The sequence below is a fragment of the Rutidosis leptorrhynchoides genome, chromosome 5 (genome assembly GCF_046630445.1).
Source record: "Rutidosis leptorrhynchoides isolate AG116_Rl617_1_P2 chromosome 5, CSIRO_AGI_Rlap_v1, whole genome shotgun sequence".
Classification (NCBI taxonomy): domain Eukaryota; kingdom Viridiplantae; phylum Streptophyta; class Magnoliopsida; order Asterales; family Asteraceae; genus Rutidosis; species Rutidosis leptorrhynchoides.
The window spans coordinates 347,468,176-347,486,726 of record NC_092337.1 but is presented as its reverse complement, the minus strand read 5'-3'; the positions used below and the strand labels follow the sequence as shown (position 1 = coordinate 347,486,726).

General features: G+C 34.4%; 1 protein-coding gene across 1 annotated transcript; it reads right to left on the bottom strand.

Moving 5' to 3' along the window:
- Positions 1 to 5,208: 5,208 nt before the first annotated feature.
- Positions 5,209 to 6,868, bottom strand: LOC139849643 (uncharacterized). Its single transcript, XM_071839277.1, has 2 exons — positions 6,756 to 6,868; positions 5,209 to 5,884 (listed from the first exon to the last, which is right to left on the bottom strand). Exons 1-2 carry the CDS (start codon positions 6,866 to 6,868, stop codon positions 5,209 to 5,211), a joined length of 789 nt encoding a protein of 262 aa, XP_071695378.1.
- Positions 6,869 to 18,551: the final 11,683 nt, after the last annotated feature.

Here is an 18,551-nt window from a genome sequence, read left to right as displayed (position 1 = left end):
CAACGTAGGATGCAAAATGTCTAGTAGCTATGTATTCAATTGTGGGTTGTTAAGTTCTGAGTTTCAAGCAACAATAGATCTAATTGAAATAGCTCAAAGATCATCATTAGTGATGATGAGTACTAAATGAAGTACTTTGTAATGTCTTGACTTCTTTAATTTAGATGATCATATACTAGCTTACTGTTTTTGGTATTGATATATAGTTAAGAACCAATTAATGGTTCCAGATTTAATTTGATAATTTTCAACTAAGAATGAAATTTTATAAAGGAGGTGTATAGAGATTTGTCTTGGTTAGATTATCATTGGAGACGCAAACTTGTTTCACATTCAACTTTTGTTAACTAACGTGTTACCTACGTTATATAATGTTACAATGAGGATCGAATCGTTAAATAAAACAATCATCGTTTACATATTTGAGGCTGCAATTCATTTTGAAATGTGAGAAAAGCTTACTCTACTAGTGTCTCGACTCGTGCATGGCAATTGGTATAGATAAATAAAGGCGGACCGCTTGAGCTATCTTTACCCCTAACCATTCTATTCATTAGTATTATAAATATGGCAACGTAAGGTAACAACTTGTATACCATTCTATAGTGACTCCTAACCGCCGTTAAAAGAAAAAAGGTAACAACTAGTATTAAAAGCTCATAGATAGATAAATCCAAAAGGAATAGAAAGTACGTTTCTTCTCATGGTTTGGAGGAGAAAATTGATAAGGCCGGTTGTCTCTTTACTTGTCCATACTACATTGCAAGCAACGTAAAAAATGGTAGTCCAAACTCAAATAATATATAATCATTTAATGAAACACATATATTCGACCTATTGCTATAATTGATATAACCGTAAAAGGAAAGAAGTCCATTATTTGGTTTGTTGATTGCAATTAAGAAAACCGGAATTAAACAATTGATATTCATTGTTTTTGTGTATTTCCAAAGTTTCTGAAAACGTTGCTCACTAGGACGTCACAACACGATCGATCTAATTAGGGTGTTCAAACTATAGATCAAATGCAGATATAAACAACAATAATCAATCTTCTTAACAGAATCAAACTTTTACAGAAATTGTTCAAGACAACTTTGAACAATCAACCACACAGAAACGAAATAAGAACATAAGTTCTCTATTACTAATCCAGATTTATTTCTATTAAATCTGGAATCAAGAACAAGAATAATAAACCCTAATTTTGTATGTTGAGAGAGTTTTCTGATCGATGAGATAAAAAATAAGAATGAGATGATCATAACGAATCCCCAATTAGGTGCATTTATCTTCTACAGTAAACTTGGTCACCAAGCACCACTCTTTCTTTCAAACTTGTCAAACTCAGCCCTTCTACTTTAGAACTTTGGTTTTGAACATCTTTAGCCCTTAATATCCACAATGCTTATCAACAGAAGTCCTTAACAGCCATATCTACAATTCTTCAACAAGCCTACTATCAAGATCTGCTTATCTGCACAAACCAAACTAAGTTACAAAACAGATTGAGAAATAAAACAACCCTTTTAACACTCCCCCACAATCTGTTTTGTAAACACATCTTTTAATTGAAGATTTTCACAAAATAAACTATGTTGAGCTGTAGATAACCCTTTTGTGAATATGTCAGCAGTATTTAAGTGTGAGTCAATTTTTTCAACTTTAATCAATCCACTTGAAACCTTTTCTCTTACATAATGCCAATCAATATCAAAGTGTTTTGTTCTTTCATGTAGAACAGGATTGGAATAAATTTGTATTGCAGGAGAATTGTCATAGAAAAGTTTTATAGGAATCAAGTTTTCAACTTTTAACTCACTTAAAACTTTTAAAACCCAAACCAACTCACATGTTACAGCAGCCATTGCTCTATACACTGCTTCTGCAGAGGATCTAGAGACAGTGGGCTGTTTTTTGCTTTTCCAAGAGATTAATGTATCTCCCAGAAATATGCAAAAATCAGAAATAGATTTTCTAGCCAATAAATTCTTACCCCAATCTGAATCTACATAAGCAGTAAGAGAAAAATCATTCATACCTTTGTTGATACAGATTCCCTTACCTGGACTTCCTTTAAGATATTTCAAAACTCTAAAAGCTAGTTTCAAATGAGATTCAGTAGGAGCATGCATAAACTGACTTAACACATGTACAGCATAACTAATATCAGGTCTAGTTACAGTTATATAAATCTATTTTTCAACTAACTTTTGATAAATAGTCATATTTTTAATGATATTCTCATTTTGACCTTTATAAGCAGACACATTAACATCAATGGGTGTATTAGCAGGTTTTGAAGCAAGTAGACCAAATTCATTAATCAATTCTAGACAATATTTCCTTTGAGATAAATTCAATCCTTCATCAGTGTTATTTACTTCAATTCCTAGGAAATATTTTAGTAACCCTAAATCTTTAATCATGAATTTAGTACTTAAAAACTTCTTAACACAATTAATCTCATCAATATCATTTCCAGTTAACACAATATCATCCACATAAACAAGTATAACAATAAAAATATCTCCTTTATTCTTAATAAACATTGAAAAATCATTCTTTGATTGCACAAAACCATTCTCAAATAAACAATTAGATAATTTCTCATTCCACTTTCTAGGTGCCTGTTTGAGACCATATAAAGACTTGATTAACTTGCAAACTTTAGTTTCAGATTTATCAAAATATCCAGGAGGCAGAGTCATGTAAACATCTTTATCAAGATCACCATATAAAGGCATTATTAATGTCTAACTGATATAATAACCACCCATTATTAACAGCAAGTGTTAAAACACATCTAACAGTAACCATTTTCACCACAGGTGAAAAGGTTTCATCATAATCAACACCCTCAGTTTGACTAAAACCCTTAGCTACTAGCCTAGCTTTACATCTTTCTATCTCACCATTAGATTTATATTTAATCTTATAAACCCATTTGCATCCTATGGTTTTTCTATATGGTGGAAGATTTGTTAAAACCCATGTTTGGTTTATATTAAATGCTTCCATTTCAGCATTCATTGCATCATTCCAATGTGGATTGGTACAAGCTTCATGTTAAGACTTGGGTTCAAAATTTTTGTTTAAAGAAACGGTAAAACAAAGATTTTTATCACTTAATTTTGCACAATTAAGATATCTTTCAATGCCATATTTAACTTTTCCAGTTAATTGATAGTCATCAAATCTTTTAGGTAAAACTGATTCCCTAGTAGACCTTCTCAAATTAGTGTCAAGTGGTACTTGAACACTATTACCCTCAGAATTATTAGTTTCATTTTCAGGAGGGTCCATCATTGGTGTTGCTGTGGTATCACCTACATGAACATCAGATCCTGACACATTACTAGTATCTGTTACATTATCAGTTTCTTTGTAACTAGTATCTGTATGTTTAGAAGTGCCAGGATTTTGACTACTCCATGTAGGTGTACCTCTACCTTCACCATGATCAGAATGATTGTCATCATTAGGATCTTGAGAAGGTACACCAGGTTCATTCTGAAAATCTGTATCAAAAAAGTTAATATAATCAGATTGTTTAAATGAAGAAGAATTATCAGAAGTAGATTTCATTTTAAAAGGAAAAATATGTTCATAAAATTTAACATCCCTTGAGATTAAAATCATCTTTGTATCAAGATTATAAAGTTTGTAACCTTTTTGAGTATTTGAATACCCAATAAGAATACATTTATCAGATTTAGATGCAAATTTATCATGCACATTTAGTTTAGTAGAAAAACATAAGCATCCAAACACCCTGAGATGATTTAAGGAAGGAGGCTTTCCATAAATAATCTCATATGGTGTCTTTCCTTTCAAAACAGAAGAAGGAGGTCTATTAATGAGATATGTAGCTGTGAGAACACAGTCACCCCATAGATTTAATGGAACTCCACTTTGAAACATAAGTGACCTAGCTACATTCAAAAGATGCCTATGTTTTCTTTCTACCACACCATTCTGTTGTGGTGTGTAAGAGCAAGATGTTTGATGTATAATGCCTTGATTACTCAAAAAAGTTGACAATGTTTTATTTATGAATTCAGTCCCATTATCACTCCTAAACATTTTAATTGATTTGTTGAATTGATTTGTAAACATATGAACAAAGTGTATAATGTTATCAGTTGTATCACTTTTATGAGAAAGTAAAAATACCCAAACAGCCCTAGAATAATCATCCACAATTGTCAAAAAATATCTGTACCCTTCCCTAGAAGTAATTTTATATGGTCCCCAGATATCTAAGTGAATAAGTTCACCAATATCTTTAGACACATGATCACTCAAGGGAAAAGGTTCTCTGGTTTGTTTTGCCTTATGGCAGACATCACAAGGCATAATACTATCATTGTCAAAACCAAGGGAACCCTTTAAAACCTGCATAACAGGTTCTGCAGGGTGTCCAAGTCTGTTATGCCAGGTGTGTTTAGTAAGAAAACAATTATGAGTATAAGTATGACTAGATAATTTACTTACATCTGTCATATTATCAAGCACATATAGTCCACTATGTACACTACCAGTCTCCAAGGTCTTTCCCATCACACCTTTGTGAGGTAAGTCCTGAATGTAACAGTTATATTCATCAAAACCTATAAACTTCTTACTATCTCTAGCCAATTTATAAACAGACATAAGATTAACATGATATTCTGGAACAACCAAGACATCAAACAAAGTAAGATCAGAAGAAATAGAAAAATATCCAATTTTATGAATTTTTGCAAAAGAACCATTTGGATGTTCAACAGCCAGATTTAAATCAGTTATGTCAACAACATTTTTAAGTCCACATTCACTTGTTATATAGTGTTGATTTGCTCCAGAGTCAATAATCCAACTAGGTTTAGTATATGAAGAAACCCTATTAGTCATATTAACTTTAGGACAGTCAGATAAACCAGAATAGAAAGGTCCTATACCTGCCATATTAGCCTTAGGATCATGAGAAGGTGCCTTTGAATTAATCAAAGACATTATAACAGAAGGTTGTTCTTCAGAATAAGGCATATTGCTTTGAGAAGATGACTCAGCAATGGTGGAATTACTAGCAAAGTTTCTGTTACCAGAACTATTATTCCAAGTTGGTGTGTGATTGTAGTTAATTTTGTTATTAACCATTTTACCTTTGTAGTTAGGAGGATAGCCCACAACTTCATAACACCTGTCAATAGTATGCCCAATCTTTTAACACTTTGTACATTTAAGATTTGGATTAGGACCTCTACCTTTAACACTTATATTTTGATTATTATAATTTTGATTTGCAGTGATTTTAGCATTAAAAGCAGAAGCAGGAGGCTTCTTGAAAGTGTGTTGTGAAGTGATTCTGTGAGATTCTTCCCTAGAGAGAATTGAATAAGCAGTTTTAACAGATGGTAGTGGTTCAGTTGTTAAGATAGCACTTCTGAGTGAATGATAGGAATCATCCAATCCCATTAAGAATTGCATTAGTTTAATCATAGCATGATGTGCTTTTAATTCATCTGAGTTATCAGGAATTTCAACCATAGCATCAAATTGTTTCCAAAGAGAATTAAGTGAGTGATAATATTCAGAAAGTGTTATGCCATTTTGTGTCAAAGAATTTATCTTCTGATGCAAATTAAACACCATAGAACCATCAATTCTATCATAAGTCTCTTTTAACTCATCCCATATCTCAGAAGCTATAGTTGAAAAAACTTGACCCAAATACAATTCTTCTGAGATTGACCCAAGAATCCAAGAAAGTACAACAGAATTACATCTTTCCCATTGATTACTTAAAACCTCATTGGTTGTATCTTTAACAATAGTTTTATCAATAAAACCAAATTTATTTTTTGTTTTTAAAGCAAGAGTCATAGCACACTTCCAAACCCTATAATTTTCAGTACCAAGCAATTTAAAAGTAATTATAGGTGTACTAGTAATGTCACTTGGGTGTAAAAATAAAGGGTAGAGATGGCACCCGCGGGTCGTGGGCGCGGATCCACTACATCCATCACCCACACCCGCGGATTTTTTGAGGATCCATTAGCCCACGAATCTTGGTTAACGGATTTATTTTTAGATCCATGCCCGTAACCACGGATATTCGCGGGTTGTGGGTTTACCTGCGGATCTTTTTCATGAAGTATATATGTAAATTAAAGTATTCAAAAAACAAAAATAAATATCATTATGCGATTCAAAGTGACATGAAAAACATTATCCAATCATATACCTATGTTTATGATATAATACAATGGGCAAACGTATATTAATTATACTTTTTTTCTAATATATGTGAAGCTACAATGTTTAATAGTAACATTCAAAATTTAGTAGCTAAAACTAATCATACAGTAGGTTGACGAATTACTAAAGTGATCGGTAGATTTATTAAGATAGTCTAAAAAACGAAAAAATCAACAACATGCTTTGATTATATAATACATGTGATGTGTAGTTGTGAGATGCTCTAGTTACTAAAACGTTCCATACCACAATGACATGAGGAATGTAAAAACTTATACGGAGTAAATATTACCTATTATCCATTTATTCAAGGGAACAGTTTTCACATTTAGAACGGGTATATCCGCGGATTATTCAAACGGGTATTACGAATTTTGGATCGGATTTTACCCACAACGGATCTATTATATCCATCACCCACCCGCGACCCATCAGCGGGTACAAGATTACATCCATCGCCCACCAGCGGGTAATTTTTTTTAATTTTATCCACCTATCACGGGTGCGGGTACCCGCAGATCTCGGATTTTTTTAGATCCATTGCCATCCCTAATAAAGGGTCACTGAAATCCAGTTTTGAAACTGGATTATCAGAAGTAGTAGCATCCCCTCCTGAATCACCCATTATACAAATAACAGAGAAAACACAGAACAAAGAACAAATATATTCCTATTACACAACTGTGCTTGATCAGGTATTCACCAGTTTCAAGAACTGGGATCAAGAGTTGGGCACAGTTATGTCTCTTCTACAAAGAAAATAGGTTAGCACAATTTAATAGATAAAGAAGGGATAGAAGTAACCGAAGAGATCAAGATGATCGTGAGTAAAGAATACAAAAGAAGAAGCAAAAACTCTAAACCCTAATTCGATTAGGATTATCAAAAAACCAAGAATAGATTTAACAATCTATTCAGTCAGGATACGCCTTCGAATCCACAAGTATAACAATAAACCACCACGATGATCTCAGAGAAGAAGAAGCCCCAATTTGTTGAAACCCTAATTACATATCTTAACAAAAAACGACCACCGATCGAAGAAGAATACTTCGTAGATTCGATTCCGCTCTGATACCATGTTCAAACTATAGATCAAATGCAGATAAACAACAATAATCAATCTTCTTAACTGAATCAAACTTTTACAGAAATTGTTAAAGACAACTTTGAACAATCAACCACACAGAAACGAAATAAGAACAAAAGTTCTCTAATACTAATCCAGATTTATTTCTATTAAATCTGGAATCAAGAACAAGAATAATAAACCCTAATTTTGTATGTTGAGAGAGTTTTCTGATCGATGAGATAAAAAATAAGAATGAGATGATCATAACGAATTCCCAATTAGGTGCTTTTATCTTCTACAGTAAACTTGGTCACCAAGCACCACTCTTTCTTTCAAACTTGTCAAACTCAGCCCTTCTACTTTAGAACTTTGGTTTTGAACATCTTTAGCCCTTAATATCCACAATGCTTATCAACAGAAGTCCTTAACAGCCATATCTACAATTCTTCAACAAGCATACTATCAAGATCTGCTTATCTGCACAAATCAAACTAAGTTACAAAACAGATTGAGAAATAAAACAACCCTTTTAACATAGCGTATGACTTTTCAAGTCTTTATTTATTTAGTCCCTGTTTGACTTTTCAAGTCTTTATTTATCAACTTTGACTTAATATTCCCTTCGTGAACATACCCTTGTGGTCTAGTGGTTCACCCCTTTGTATTTGTGCATTGGGATGGGGGTGGGGAGGTCTCAAGTTCGAGTCCCTCCCCTTAAAAATATTCGTGGGATTTATTTCCTGAAAGCCGAATTGCCCCGGGGAAGGTTTTATCGACCCGTAATCAGTACCCAGGTCCGACCGCCTGCCCCTCGGGATGATATAAGGTTCGGATACCTGTAATGCAGTTCAGGTTTCCTACCCGAAAGTGCGTGTTGCGTGGCAAATGAGAGTATTCGATGCCAACAACTTGCCTTTCAAAAAAAATATATATTCCCTTCGTGGTTTAGGTTCGTCTGATTTCAGATGTTGCGTCAGTTACACTCTACCGATCTTTGTGTAAGTTTGAAGGTCAATATGGTCTGCTATTTCGTTCTGTATATCTCATTATGTGTTTTGAATATAACAACAAATACCAATGGTTGTTATCATTATTAGGTACATGTATTAAGAGTATGTGAACAAATGATAACCATGCACAGACGAGTGATAACATGTTAGACCTTTTTAATGGTGTCAGCGTGATACAGCGTGATAGAAGGTGTTTGTGGGTTGTATGAGGGTCGTTGATATCGGCCAAAAAGTCACATTTTTATCCCCAATATTAAGCCCTAGAACAATAAAGATTTAAACTTTGTTGGCAAAATTATCGCTTTTTCAGTTGATTTTGTAGATTAAGTAATTACGAAGGGAATGCAAAAAGAATCAAGTAAAACGGAGCTAAAACGAAGATTCTAGAGCGAAAACGGTGAAAGACAAGAAATCAAGTTACGATCCAGCAAGCCAAACGGCCTACCAAACGGCTTGCCAGTATGAAAAATGGTCTGCCAAATGGTCAGAGCAAACAGGCACCTTAAACGGGCAAACGGGGCAAACGGCCCCTGCAAACGGCCTGCTAAACGGCTTGCCAAACGGCCTGCCAGTCGTTTGTAGGCAAATTCCAAGTCTATTTAAAGGGCTTTCTCCATCCATTTCAACACACACTCAATTTGTAATTCATTTCATATTTTTAGTTTTTAGTAGTAGTTAGCTTAGTTTTTATTTTCCGGAGGATATCCCGGCGAGTCCCTGCGATCTCGGGCAGATTTCTTCGGCCTTTTCAGGTTTTTATCTGAAACGCTTGTTTTTTGTATTAAACACGTGTTCTTACTTTTTATATTTAATAATGCATTCCGATATTACCATGATAGCTTAATTAATATGTATGTTTCCATGATAGAAGTTTGGGTTAGCGTAATTATGTTAATTTAGTACGATTACTGTTATAATACTGAACTAGGAAGTCTGATAGATTTGTATGCTAGCATCTTAAGGATTGACCAACCTAGGTTGTGATCAAGACTTGTCCACCTATATGAAATTAGCTACTTCATAGGACTAAGACCCCTGGTTATACTGTATCTGAAGATTCTATGAACTCGGTATAGCCGGAGTTCCCGAGAGGCATTTAATGCGCTTTTAGGACACGGAACTTAGGAATTGAGACATGAATGACCTAGTATGCCTATTGAATGTTTCGAAGAGACTTCTTAGGAGCTGTTAAGATCTAGTTAGTGCCTTCACGTGTGACCCAAGCCTATTGCATGTTCTTGTTAGATTATTGCCTTAGGTCTTAGTCATATCAACTATTTAGGTATTCATTAGATTTCTATCTGCTTTACTATCAGTATATCAACTGTAATGCTGTATAATGTTTGAATTGATATGATCTCATTAGTATGATGGAATGGTTGTTAGTTTTCATTTAAGGTTTTTCCAACTTAAATCGACGGATTCCTTCCATTTGTGATCAATGTTCAATCAACACAGCACGTTGTTATTCAGTTAACTAAACTGATAACCAGGGTTAAGATTAGAGCTTAACTCACTAATAAACCTAGTGCTTTGCTGAGAATAACCTCCGAGATATTGTTACCATTCAATTATACGACCAAGTGACATACTTCTCACTGCTCAAAGAGAACTCCGAGAGTTCAGAGACAAGTTGGTCTGTGTAATTGGCTCATCCAACCAGATCTATATCATTCCAAGCATAGTCTTAACATAAGCATAATTACCTTTCTCTAACACAATACTGATATCTTGGTTAACATTTCCCTGATTTGCATACTCCGGATATCCTTCCACTTATTTACTTTTCTGCAGTTAGGACTTTTAGCTAAAAACAACTACTATCTTTTATCCAGGTAATTTAACTAAAAGACAATTATCCACTTGATCTTCAATTCGTTAATCAGCAAAAAAAATACGACACTAGGTTAACTTACACCTTCTACACCTTAGAAAGTAAAAGTAAATTAGGCCCCGCAGAATATAAATAAACAAAGACACTGTGTGCTACCGAACCGGACATCCTGCGACCTAACGACACCGCACAAATAAAACCGTCCGTTAATAGTATATCAGTAGCTCTCTCTTGGCGCTACTGCCGGGGATCGAATATTTTGATCGAGAAAGATTTTAAATAGACAAAAGTGTTGTTTGGTGGTGTCTAAGAAAGACAATTATACACGGACTTGGTTGTTAGATTTTCCGAACAGTCTCCAATTATATTGGAACTAAAAGGATCCTGCCTCTCCGTAGTCAGCCTGGCCACCTCGATACAAGTAATCTGTAAGAAATCCTATCAGTAAAGATATCCGATCTGGTTAGCGACCGAATTTCAAGAATAATTGTTTTTATTAAATTATCGATCCTTTTAGTAAATTAATATTTTCTAAAAGTTACTTTTAAGTCTTTTATCCAGAAAATCTAAAAAATGGAACAACACGATACCCTTGCTTCTATGCATAAGTCATGCTTAGAGGAAAGAGGAGGACCAATCACCTTAGGAACCGAAGGAATTCCTGAAATCAGTTCACACATGATTAAACTAGTCAGTATGATCTGTAAATTTCAAGGATTATCAACTGACGATCCAAACTTTCACTTAAACAAATTTATCAGTCTGGTTGACTCTTTTAAGAAGGAAGAAAACGAGAAAAACATTTTAAAACTTCATATTTTTTAATATTCACTTTCTGCACACGCTTTAGCATGGTTTGACGAATTTAACCCGAATTCAATCCATTCATGGGGGGATTTAGCCACTAAATTTCTAAACAAATTTTATCCACCCTCCCTGCAAACCTGTTTAAGAAATGACATCACAAACTTTTCAAAAAGAAAATGAGTCATTGTGTCTAGCATGGAATAGAATAAAGATGATGCTTAAAAGATGTCCGAATCATTCGTTAAGTTGGGCAAACATAATCTGTACGCTTTACAATGGTTTGACCAAGGATGATAAGTCTCTCCTAGACATGGCCCCGTAAGGCAATTTCATGTCTTGAATAGCATACGAAGCATGGAATCTCTTGGACACAATAGATGCACAGTAGGAAGATTGGAGCAATGAAGCTGCTGAGAAGGATGACGTCTTTGTGCATACGGTAACAATGCTGGAAACCAGGTTACAAGATCTCACCCTCACTCTTCAAAATTTACAAATTCCTAGAAACTCCGATGCTAACCAATCTAAGGTATCCTTACCCTAGATGGGCATACAAACAGCAAAATAGCTCGGATCATAATATAATCTTCCCGTTGCACAAACCTACTCCCCACTCTAAGGAAATTTTAGTTGAATTTATGAAAAAGCAATACACAATAAACCTTCAAGTCATAGAATGTCAAAATAAGTTCGATAATTTAATAAAGACTTTTGAAGAATTAATCACCAATTTTCAGCTTACACTTAAACGATTAACCACTAAAGTTGAAATAGAGTGCAGTGAGTTTGATGCCCTAGTAATTACTAGAGGAGGGAAGGAAACAACTGTCAATATACCCATACAAGATTTTTTCGATAAGGAACCTGTGCCAATTGACCCAGTTGTCAATCCACCGGAACCTATCTCTCCTAAGGCCCCAGAAATTATTCCGCGCGCCCGCATACCTTTTGTAGTGACCCGAACTTTTCCATGTTTATATATATTAATTAAGATTGATATTTACATGATTAAATGTTTCCAACATGTTAAGCAATCAAACTTGTTAAGACTTGATTAATTGAAATATGTTTCATATAGACAATTGACCACCCAAGTTGACCGGCGATTCACGAACGTTAAAACTTGTAAAAATGACATGACGATATATATATGGATATACATATGGTTAACATGAGATTATGATAAGTAAGTATCTCCATAAGTATATTAACAATGAGTTATATACATATAAACAAGACTACTAACTTAAGGATTTCGAAACGAGACATATATGTAACGATTATCGTTGTAACGACATTTAAATGTATATATATCATATTAAGATATATTAATATATCATAATATCATGATAATATAATAATTTAATATCTCATTAGATATGATAAACAATGGGTTAACAACATTAATTGAGATCGTTAACTTAAAGGTTTCAAAACAACACTTACATGTAACGACTAACGATGACTTAACGACTCAGTTAAAATGTATATACATGTAGTGTATTTAGATGTATTAAAATACTTTTGGAAGACTTCAAGACATATATCAAAACACTCATACTTAACGAAAATGGTTACAATTACTTTTCCATTCTTTTCTTTCATCAAGAATTCTAGTCGTATTCTTACCCGTATTATACACAGCTTCAAAACGTACTTACTATGAGTATATACCAATAGGAACTAGCATGGGATTCCACTCTTGATTATGTCATGTATGACTAATCAATTTTAACTTCTACCATGAGCTAGTCAACTAACTAGAACTCCTTTTAACCCCACTCACCACTCACCAATTACCACTCATCATTCACTCCATTTCACTTCCAATTCTCTTTCTAATTCTCTCTCAACACACACACACACACACTATTATGAACGTATTTTTCCAGTAGTTAATCATCATCTTCATCAAAAATCACTTCAAGAATCAAGCTATAATCATCATAGGAAGAACACTTCAAGAACACTTCAAAAATCCCTTCAAGTTTACTAATTTACTTCCAAGCTTTCTAATCCATTCCAAGTAATCATCTAAGATCAAGAAACCTTTGTTATATACAGTAGGTTATCTTTCTTATTCAAGGTAATATTCATATTCAAACTTTGATTCAATTTCTATAACTATAAACTATCTTAATTCGAGTAAAAATCTTACTTGAACTTGTTTTTTGTGTCATGATCCTACTTCAAGAACTTTCAAGCCATCCAAGATCCTTTGAAGCTAGATCATTTCTTGTCACTTCCAGTAGGTTTACCTACTAAACTTGAGGTAGTAATGATGTTCATAACATCATTCGATTCATATATATAAAACTATCTTATTCGAAGGTTTAAACTCGTAATCACTAGAACATAGTTTAGTTAATTCTAAACTTGTTCGCAAACAAAAGTTAATCCTTCTAACTTGACTTTTAAAATTAACTACACACATGTTCTATATCTATATGATATGCTAACTTAATGATTTAAAACCTGGAAACACGAAAAACACCGTAAAACCGGATTTACGCCGTCGTAGTAACACCGCGGGCTGTTTTGGATTAGTTAATTAAAAACTATGATAAACTTTGATTTAAAAGTTGTTATTCTGAGAAAATGATTTTTATTATGAACATGAAACTATATCCAAAAATTATGGTTAAACTCAAAGTGGAAGTATGTTTTCTAAAATGGTCATCTAGACGTCGTTCTTTCGACTGAAATGACTACCTTTACAAAAATGACTTGTAACTTATTTTTCCGACTATAAACCTATAATTTTCTATTTAGATTCATAAAATAGAGTTCAATATGAAACCATAGCAATTTGATTCACTCAAAACGGATTTAAAATGAAGAAGTTATGGGTAAAACAAGATTGGATAATTTTTCTCATTTTAGCTACGTGAAAATTGGTAACAAATCTATTCCAACCATAACTTAATCAACTTCTATTGTATATTATGTAATCTTGAGATACCATAGACACGTATACAATGTTTCGACCTATCATGTCGACACATCTATATATATTTCGGAACAACCATAGACACTCTATATGTGAATGTTGGAGTTAGCTATACAGGGTTGAGGTTGATTCCAAAATATACATAGTTTGAGTTGTGAGCAATACTGAGATACGTATACACTGGGTCATGGATTGATTCAAGATAATATTTATCGATTTATTTCTGTACATCTAACTGTGGACAACTAGTTGTAGGTTACTAACGAGGACAGCTTACTTAATAAACTTAAAACATCAAAATATATTAAAAGTGTTGTAAATATATTTTAAACATACTTTGATATATATGTATATATTGTTATAGATTCGTGAATCAACCAGTGGCCAAGTCTTACTTCCCGACGAAGTAAAAATCTGTGAAAGTGAGTTATAGTCCCACTTTTAAAATCTAATATTTTTGGGATGAGAATACATGCAGGTTTTATAAATGATTTACAAAATAGACACAAGTACGTGAAACTACATTCTATGGTTGAATTATCGAAATCGAATATGCCCCTTTTTATTAAGTCTGGTAATCTAAGAATTAGGGAACATACACCCTAATTGACGCGAATCCTAAAGATAGATCTATTGGGCCTAACAAACCCCATCCAAAGTACCGGATGCTTTAGTACTTCGAAATTTATATCATATCCGAAGGGTGTCCCGGAATGATGGGGATATTCTTATATATATATGCATCTTGTTAATGTCGGTTACCAGGTGTTCACCATATGAATGATTTTTATCTCTATGTATGGGATGTGTATTGAAATATGAAATCTTGTGGTCTATTGTTACGATTTGATATATATAGGTTAAACCTATAACTCACTAACATTTTTGTTGACGTTTAAAGCATGTTTATTCTCAGGTGAATACTAAGAGCTTCCGCTGTTGCATACTAAAATAAGGACAAGATTTGGAGTCCATGTTTGTATGATATTGTGTAAAAACTGTATTCAAGAAACTGATTTCGATGTAACATATTTGTATTGTAAACCATTATGTAATGGTCGTGTGTAAACAGGATATTTTAGATTATCATTATTTGATAATCTACGTAAAGCTTTTTAAACCTTTATTTATGAAATAAAGGTTATGGTTTGTTTTAAAAATGAATGCAGTCTTTGAAAAACGTCTCATATAGAGGTCAAAACCTCGCAACGAAATCAATTAATATGGAACGTTTTTAATCAATAAGAACGGGACATTTCAGTTGGTATCAGAGCGCTGGTCTTAGAGAAACAGAAACTTTGCATTAGTGTGTCTTATCGAGTTTGTTAGGATGCATTAGTGAGTCTGGACTTCGACCGTGTTTTCTTTAAAAATGATTGCTTAACATTTTTGTTGGAAACTATATATTTTTAACATATGAATATTATGTGATATATTAATCTCTTAACGTGTTTGATATTATGTGATAGATGTCTACCTCTAGAACAAGTCCCATTGACTCACCTAATAATAATGAAGAGTCAAATGTAAATTGGAATGATTCGTGGACTGATTCACAAGTTCCCGAAGAGGAACCGGAAGAAGAGTCGGAACCGGAAGAAGAATCGGAACCGGAAGAAGAATCGGAACTGGAAGAAGAAATAGAACCGGTGGGGGAAATAATAAAACGGTTAAGTAAAAGAGAATCCTCAACCAACCGACCAAGGTTAATTATAGTCAATGGTGTTTCCGCCAAGGAAGCAAAATATTGGGAGGATTACCAATTCTCCGATGAATCGGATTCCGACGAGAATTCCGATGATGTTATAGAAATTACCCCAACTGAATTTAAAAAGGCAAAAGAAAATAATAAGGGAAAGGGCATAAAAATAGAGAAATCTAATTCCAACCCCGATGAACTTTATATGTATCGTCAACCCCCGAAGTCCTTAAGTTGTAACAATGACCCGGGAACCTCTAAACCACCAGGTTTTTCTAAACCAATGTGGACAACGACGGCTCGTATTAGGGGAACATCATATATCCCTAGAAACTTGGCAAAACGAACCAAAACTGAACAAGAAGAAACGAGCGAGTCGAAATAAGATAGTTGTATTCGTGTGGTGTAATATATGTAATATAGTGTGCTTATGCTTTATGATATATGTAAAAATTGCTTGTATTAATAAGTATTTTTTTATGAATCTAACTCTTGTCTATTTTACAGTATAAAAACACAAAATGGATAGACAACCCAATATTTTAAGAGACCTACCCGAAGACATGATTGATGAAATCTTGTCTAGAGTCAGTCAGAATTCCTCGGCACAACTATTTAAGGCGAGATCAGTTTGTAAGACATTCGAAGAACGTTCCAAGAATGCCTTGGTTTATAAAAGGCTTTCGTTCGAAAGATGGGGGATATCACATTGGGAAATCCATAAGTTACGATGTGTTTACTTTGACGCATATATTGCGGGGAACCCAAATGCTATTTTACGTAACGGGTTAAGAAATTATTTTGACTCAGTATATCCGAATATAGGACTTTGTGATTTAGAAAAAGTGGCTAACATGCAATATAAAGAAGCATGTTATGCTTACGGGTTAGTAATGTTCTCTTCTCACCAAAGTGAGAACAAGAACATCGGGCTACAACTATTAAACAAAACGTTCCCACAAGTGACGGAGTCGGTAATTGGGGTAAGAAATGAGGTTTTTAGGTTATTACGAGACTGTTGGTCATTACGTAACCCTCGTCCCTTTGACGACGTTACAACACGCTGTCTTATCAACGGCCATAACGGTTATGTTCCACAAGAACAAGGATGGGAAGTAGTCCTAGTAAAACCAGAATGCATGACTTGTTTCTGGACGTATGAATTACGTGTCTTTATTGCCTTTACTGAACGACTTGTGTACTAGCTAGAATTATCTTCACAACTATCTTGTATCAAAGTTATTGTGTGCTATATTTCATGCTTTATGTAAAATAAGCGGTATTGTAAGTTTGTAAAATATTGTATAAAAGTTTGAACGCGAAATATTATTACAATCAGTTTTTCATATAGAATTGTAGTAGTTGAATTGTATATTAGCTACTAAGTATGAACTTAACGTTTAGGTACTACCCAAATTTAAACTTATAAAACGCTAATATGAAGAAAAAGCTTTTATAAATGAGTTCATATTATGCTACGAAATACTATTAACTACTATTAATATTCTGTATGATTAACTTGTTCCATTTGACTATTTTGAAGGAAATGGCACCGACTACTCGACACACCGTGAATATGAATGAAGAGGAATTCCGTACTTTTCTAGCTTCAAACATAGCCGCAGTACAGGCTGCGCTACATACCAACAATAACCTTGGATCTGGCAGTACAGGAAATCGTGTAGGATGCACCTACAAAGAATTCACTGCCTGCAAACCTTTGGAATTTGATGGAACCGAAGGACCGATCGGATTGAAACGGTGGACCGAGAAGGTCGAATCAGTGTTTGCCATAAGTAAGTGTACTGAAGAGGACAAAGTGAAGTACGCTACACATACATTCACAGGTTCTGCGTTAACATGGTGGAATACCTATCTAGAGCAAGTGGGACAAGATGATGCGTACGCACTACCGTGGTCAACATTCAAGCACTTGATGAACGAGAAGTACCGTCCCAGAACCGAGGTCAATAAGCTCAAGACAGAACTTAGAGGGTTACGAACCCAAGGATTTGATATTACCACGTACGAAAGATGATTCACAGAATTGTGCCTATTGTGTCCGGGAGCATTCGAAGATGAGGAAGAGAAGATCGACGCGTTTGTGAAAGGATTACCGGAAAGAATCCAAGAAGATATAAGTTCACACGAGCCCGCCTCCATACAACAGGCATGTAGAATGGCTCACAAACTAGTGAACCAGATTGAAGAAAGAATTAAAGAACAGACTGCTGAAGAGGCCAATGTGAAGCAAGTCAAAAGAAAGTGGGAGGAAAACGGTGATAAGAATCACGAATACAACAACAACAGCAATTACAACAATAATCGCAACAATTATCCCAACAATCGCAACATCAATCGCAACTACAACAAACGGCCCAACAACAACAACAACAACAACAACAACAACAACAGCAACTACAACAATCATCCCAACAACAATAATAACCGCAACAACAACAACAATCAGAAGCAGCTATGCCAAAGGTGTGAAAAGTATCACTCGGGGTTCTGCACCAAATTTTGCAACAAGTGTAAAAGAAATGGTCATAGCGCGGCGAAGTGTGAGGTCTACGGACCAGGGGTTAATAGAACGAAAGGAACAAATGGTGTCGGAACGAGTAATGACGGAGCAAGTAGTGTCGGAGCAAGTTATGCCAATGTAGTTTGTTATAAATGTGGAAAACTGGGCCACATTATTAGAAATTGCCCGAACCAGGAGAACACGAATGGACAGGGCCGCGGAAGAGTTTTCAATATTAATGCGGCAGAGGCACAGGAAGACCCGGAGCTTGTTACGGGTACGTTTCTTATTGACAATAAATCTGCATACGTTTTGTTTGATTCGGGTGCAGATAGAAGCTATATGAGTAGAGATTTTTGTGCTAAATTAAGTTGTCCATTGACGCCTTTGGATAGTAAATTTTTACTCGAAT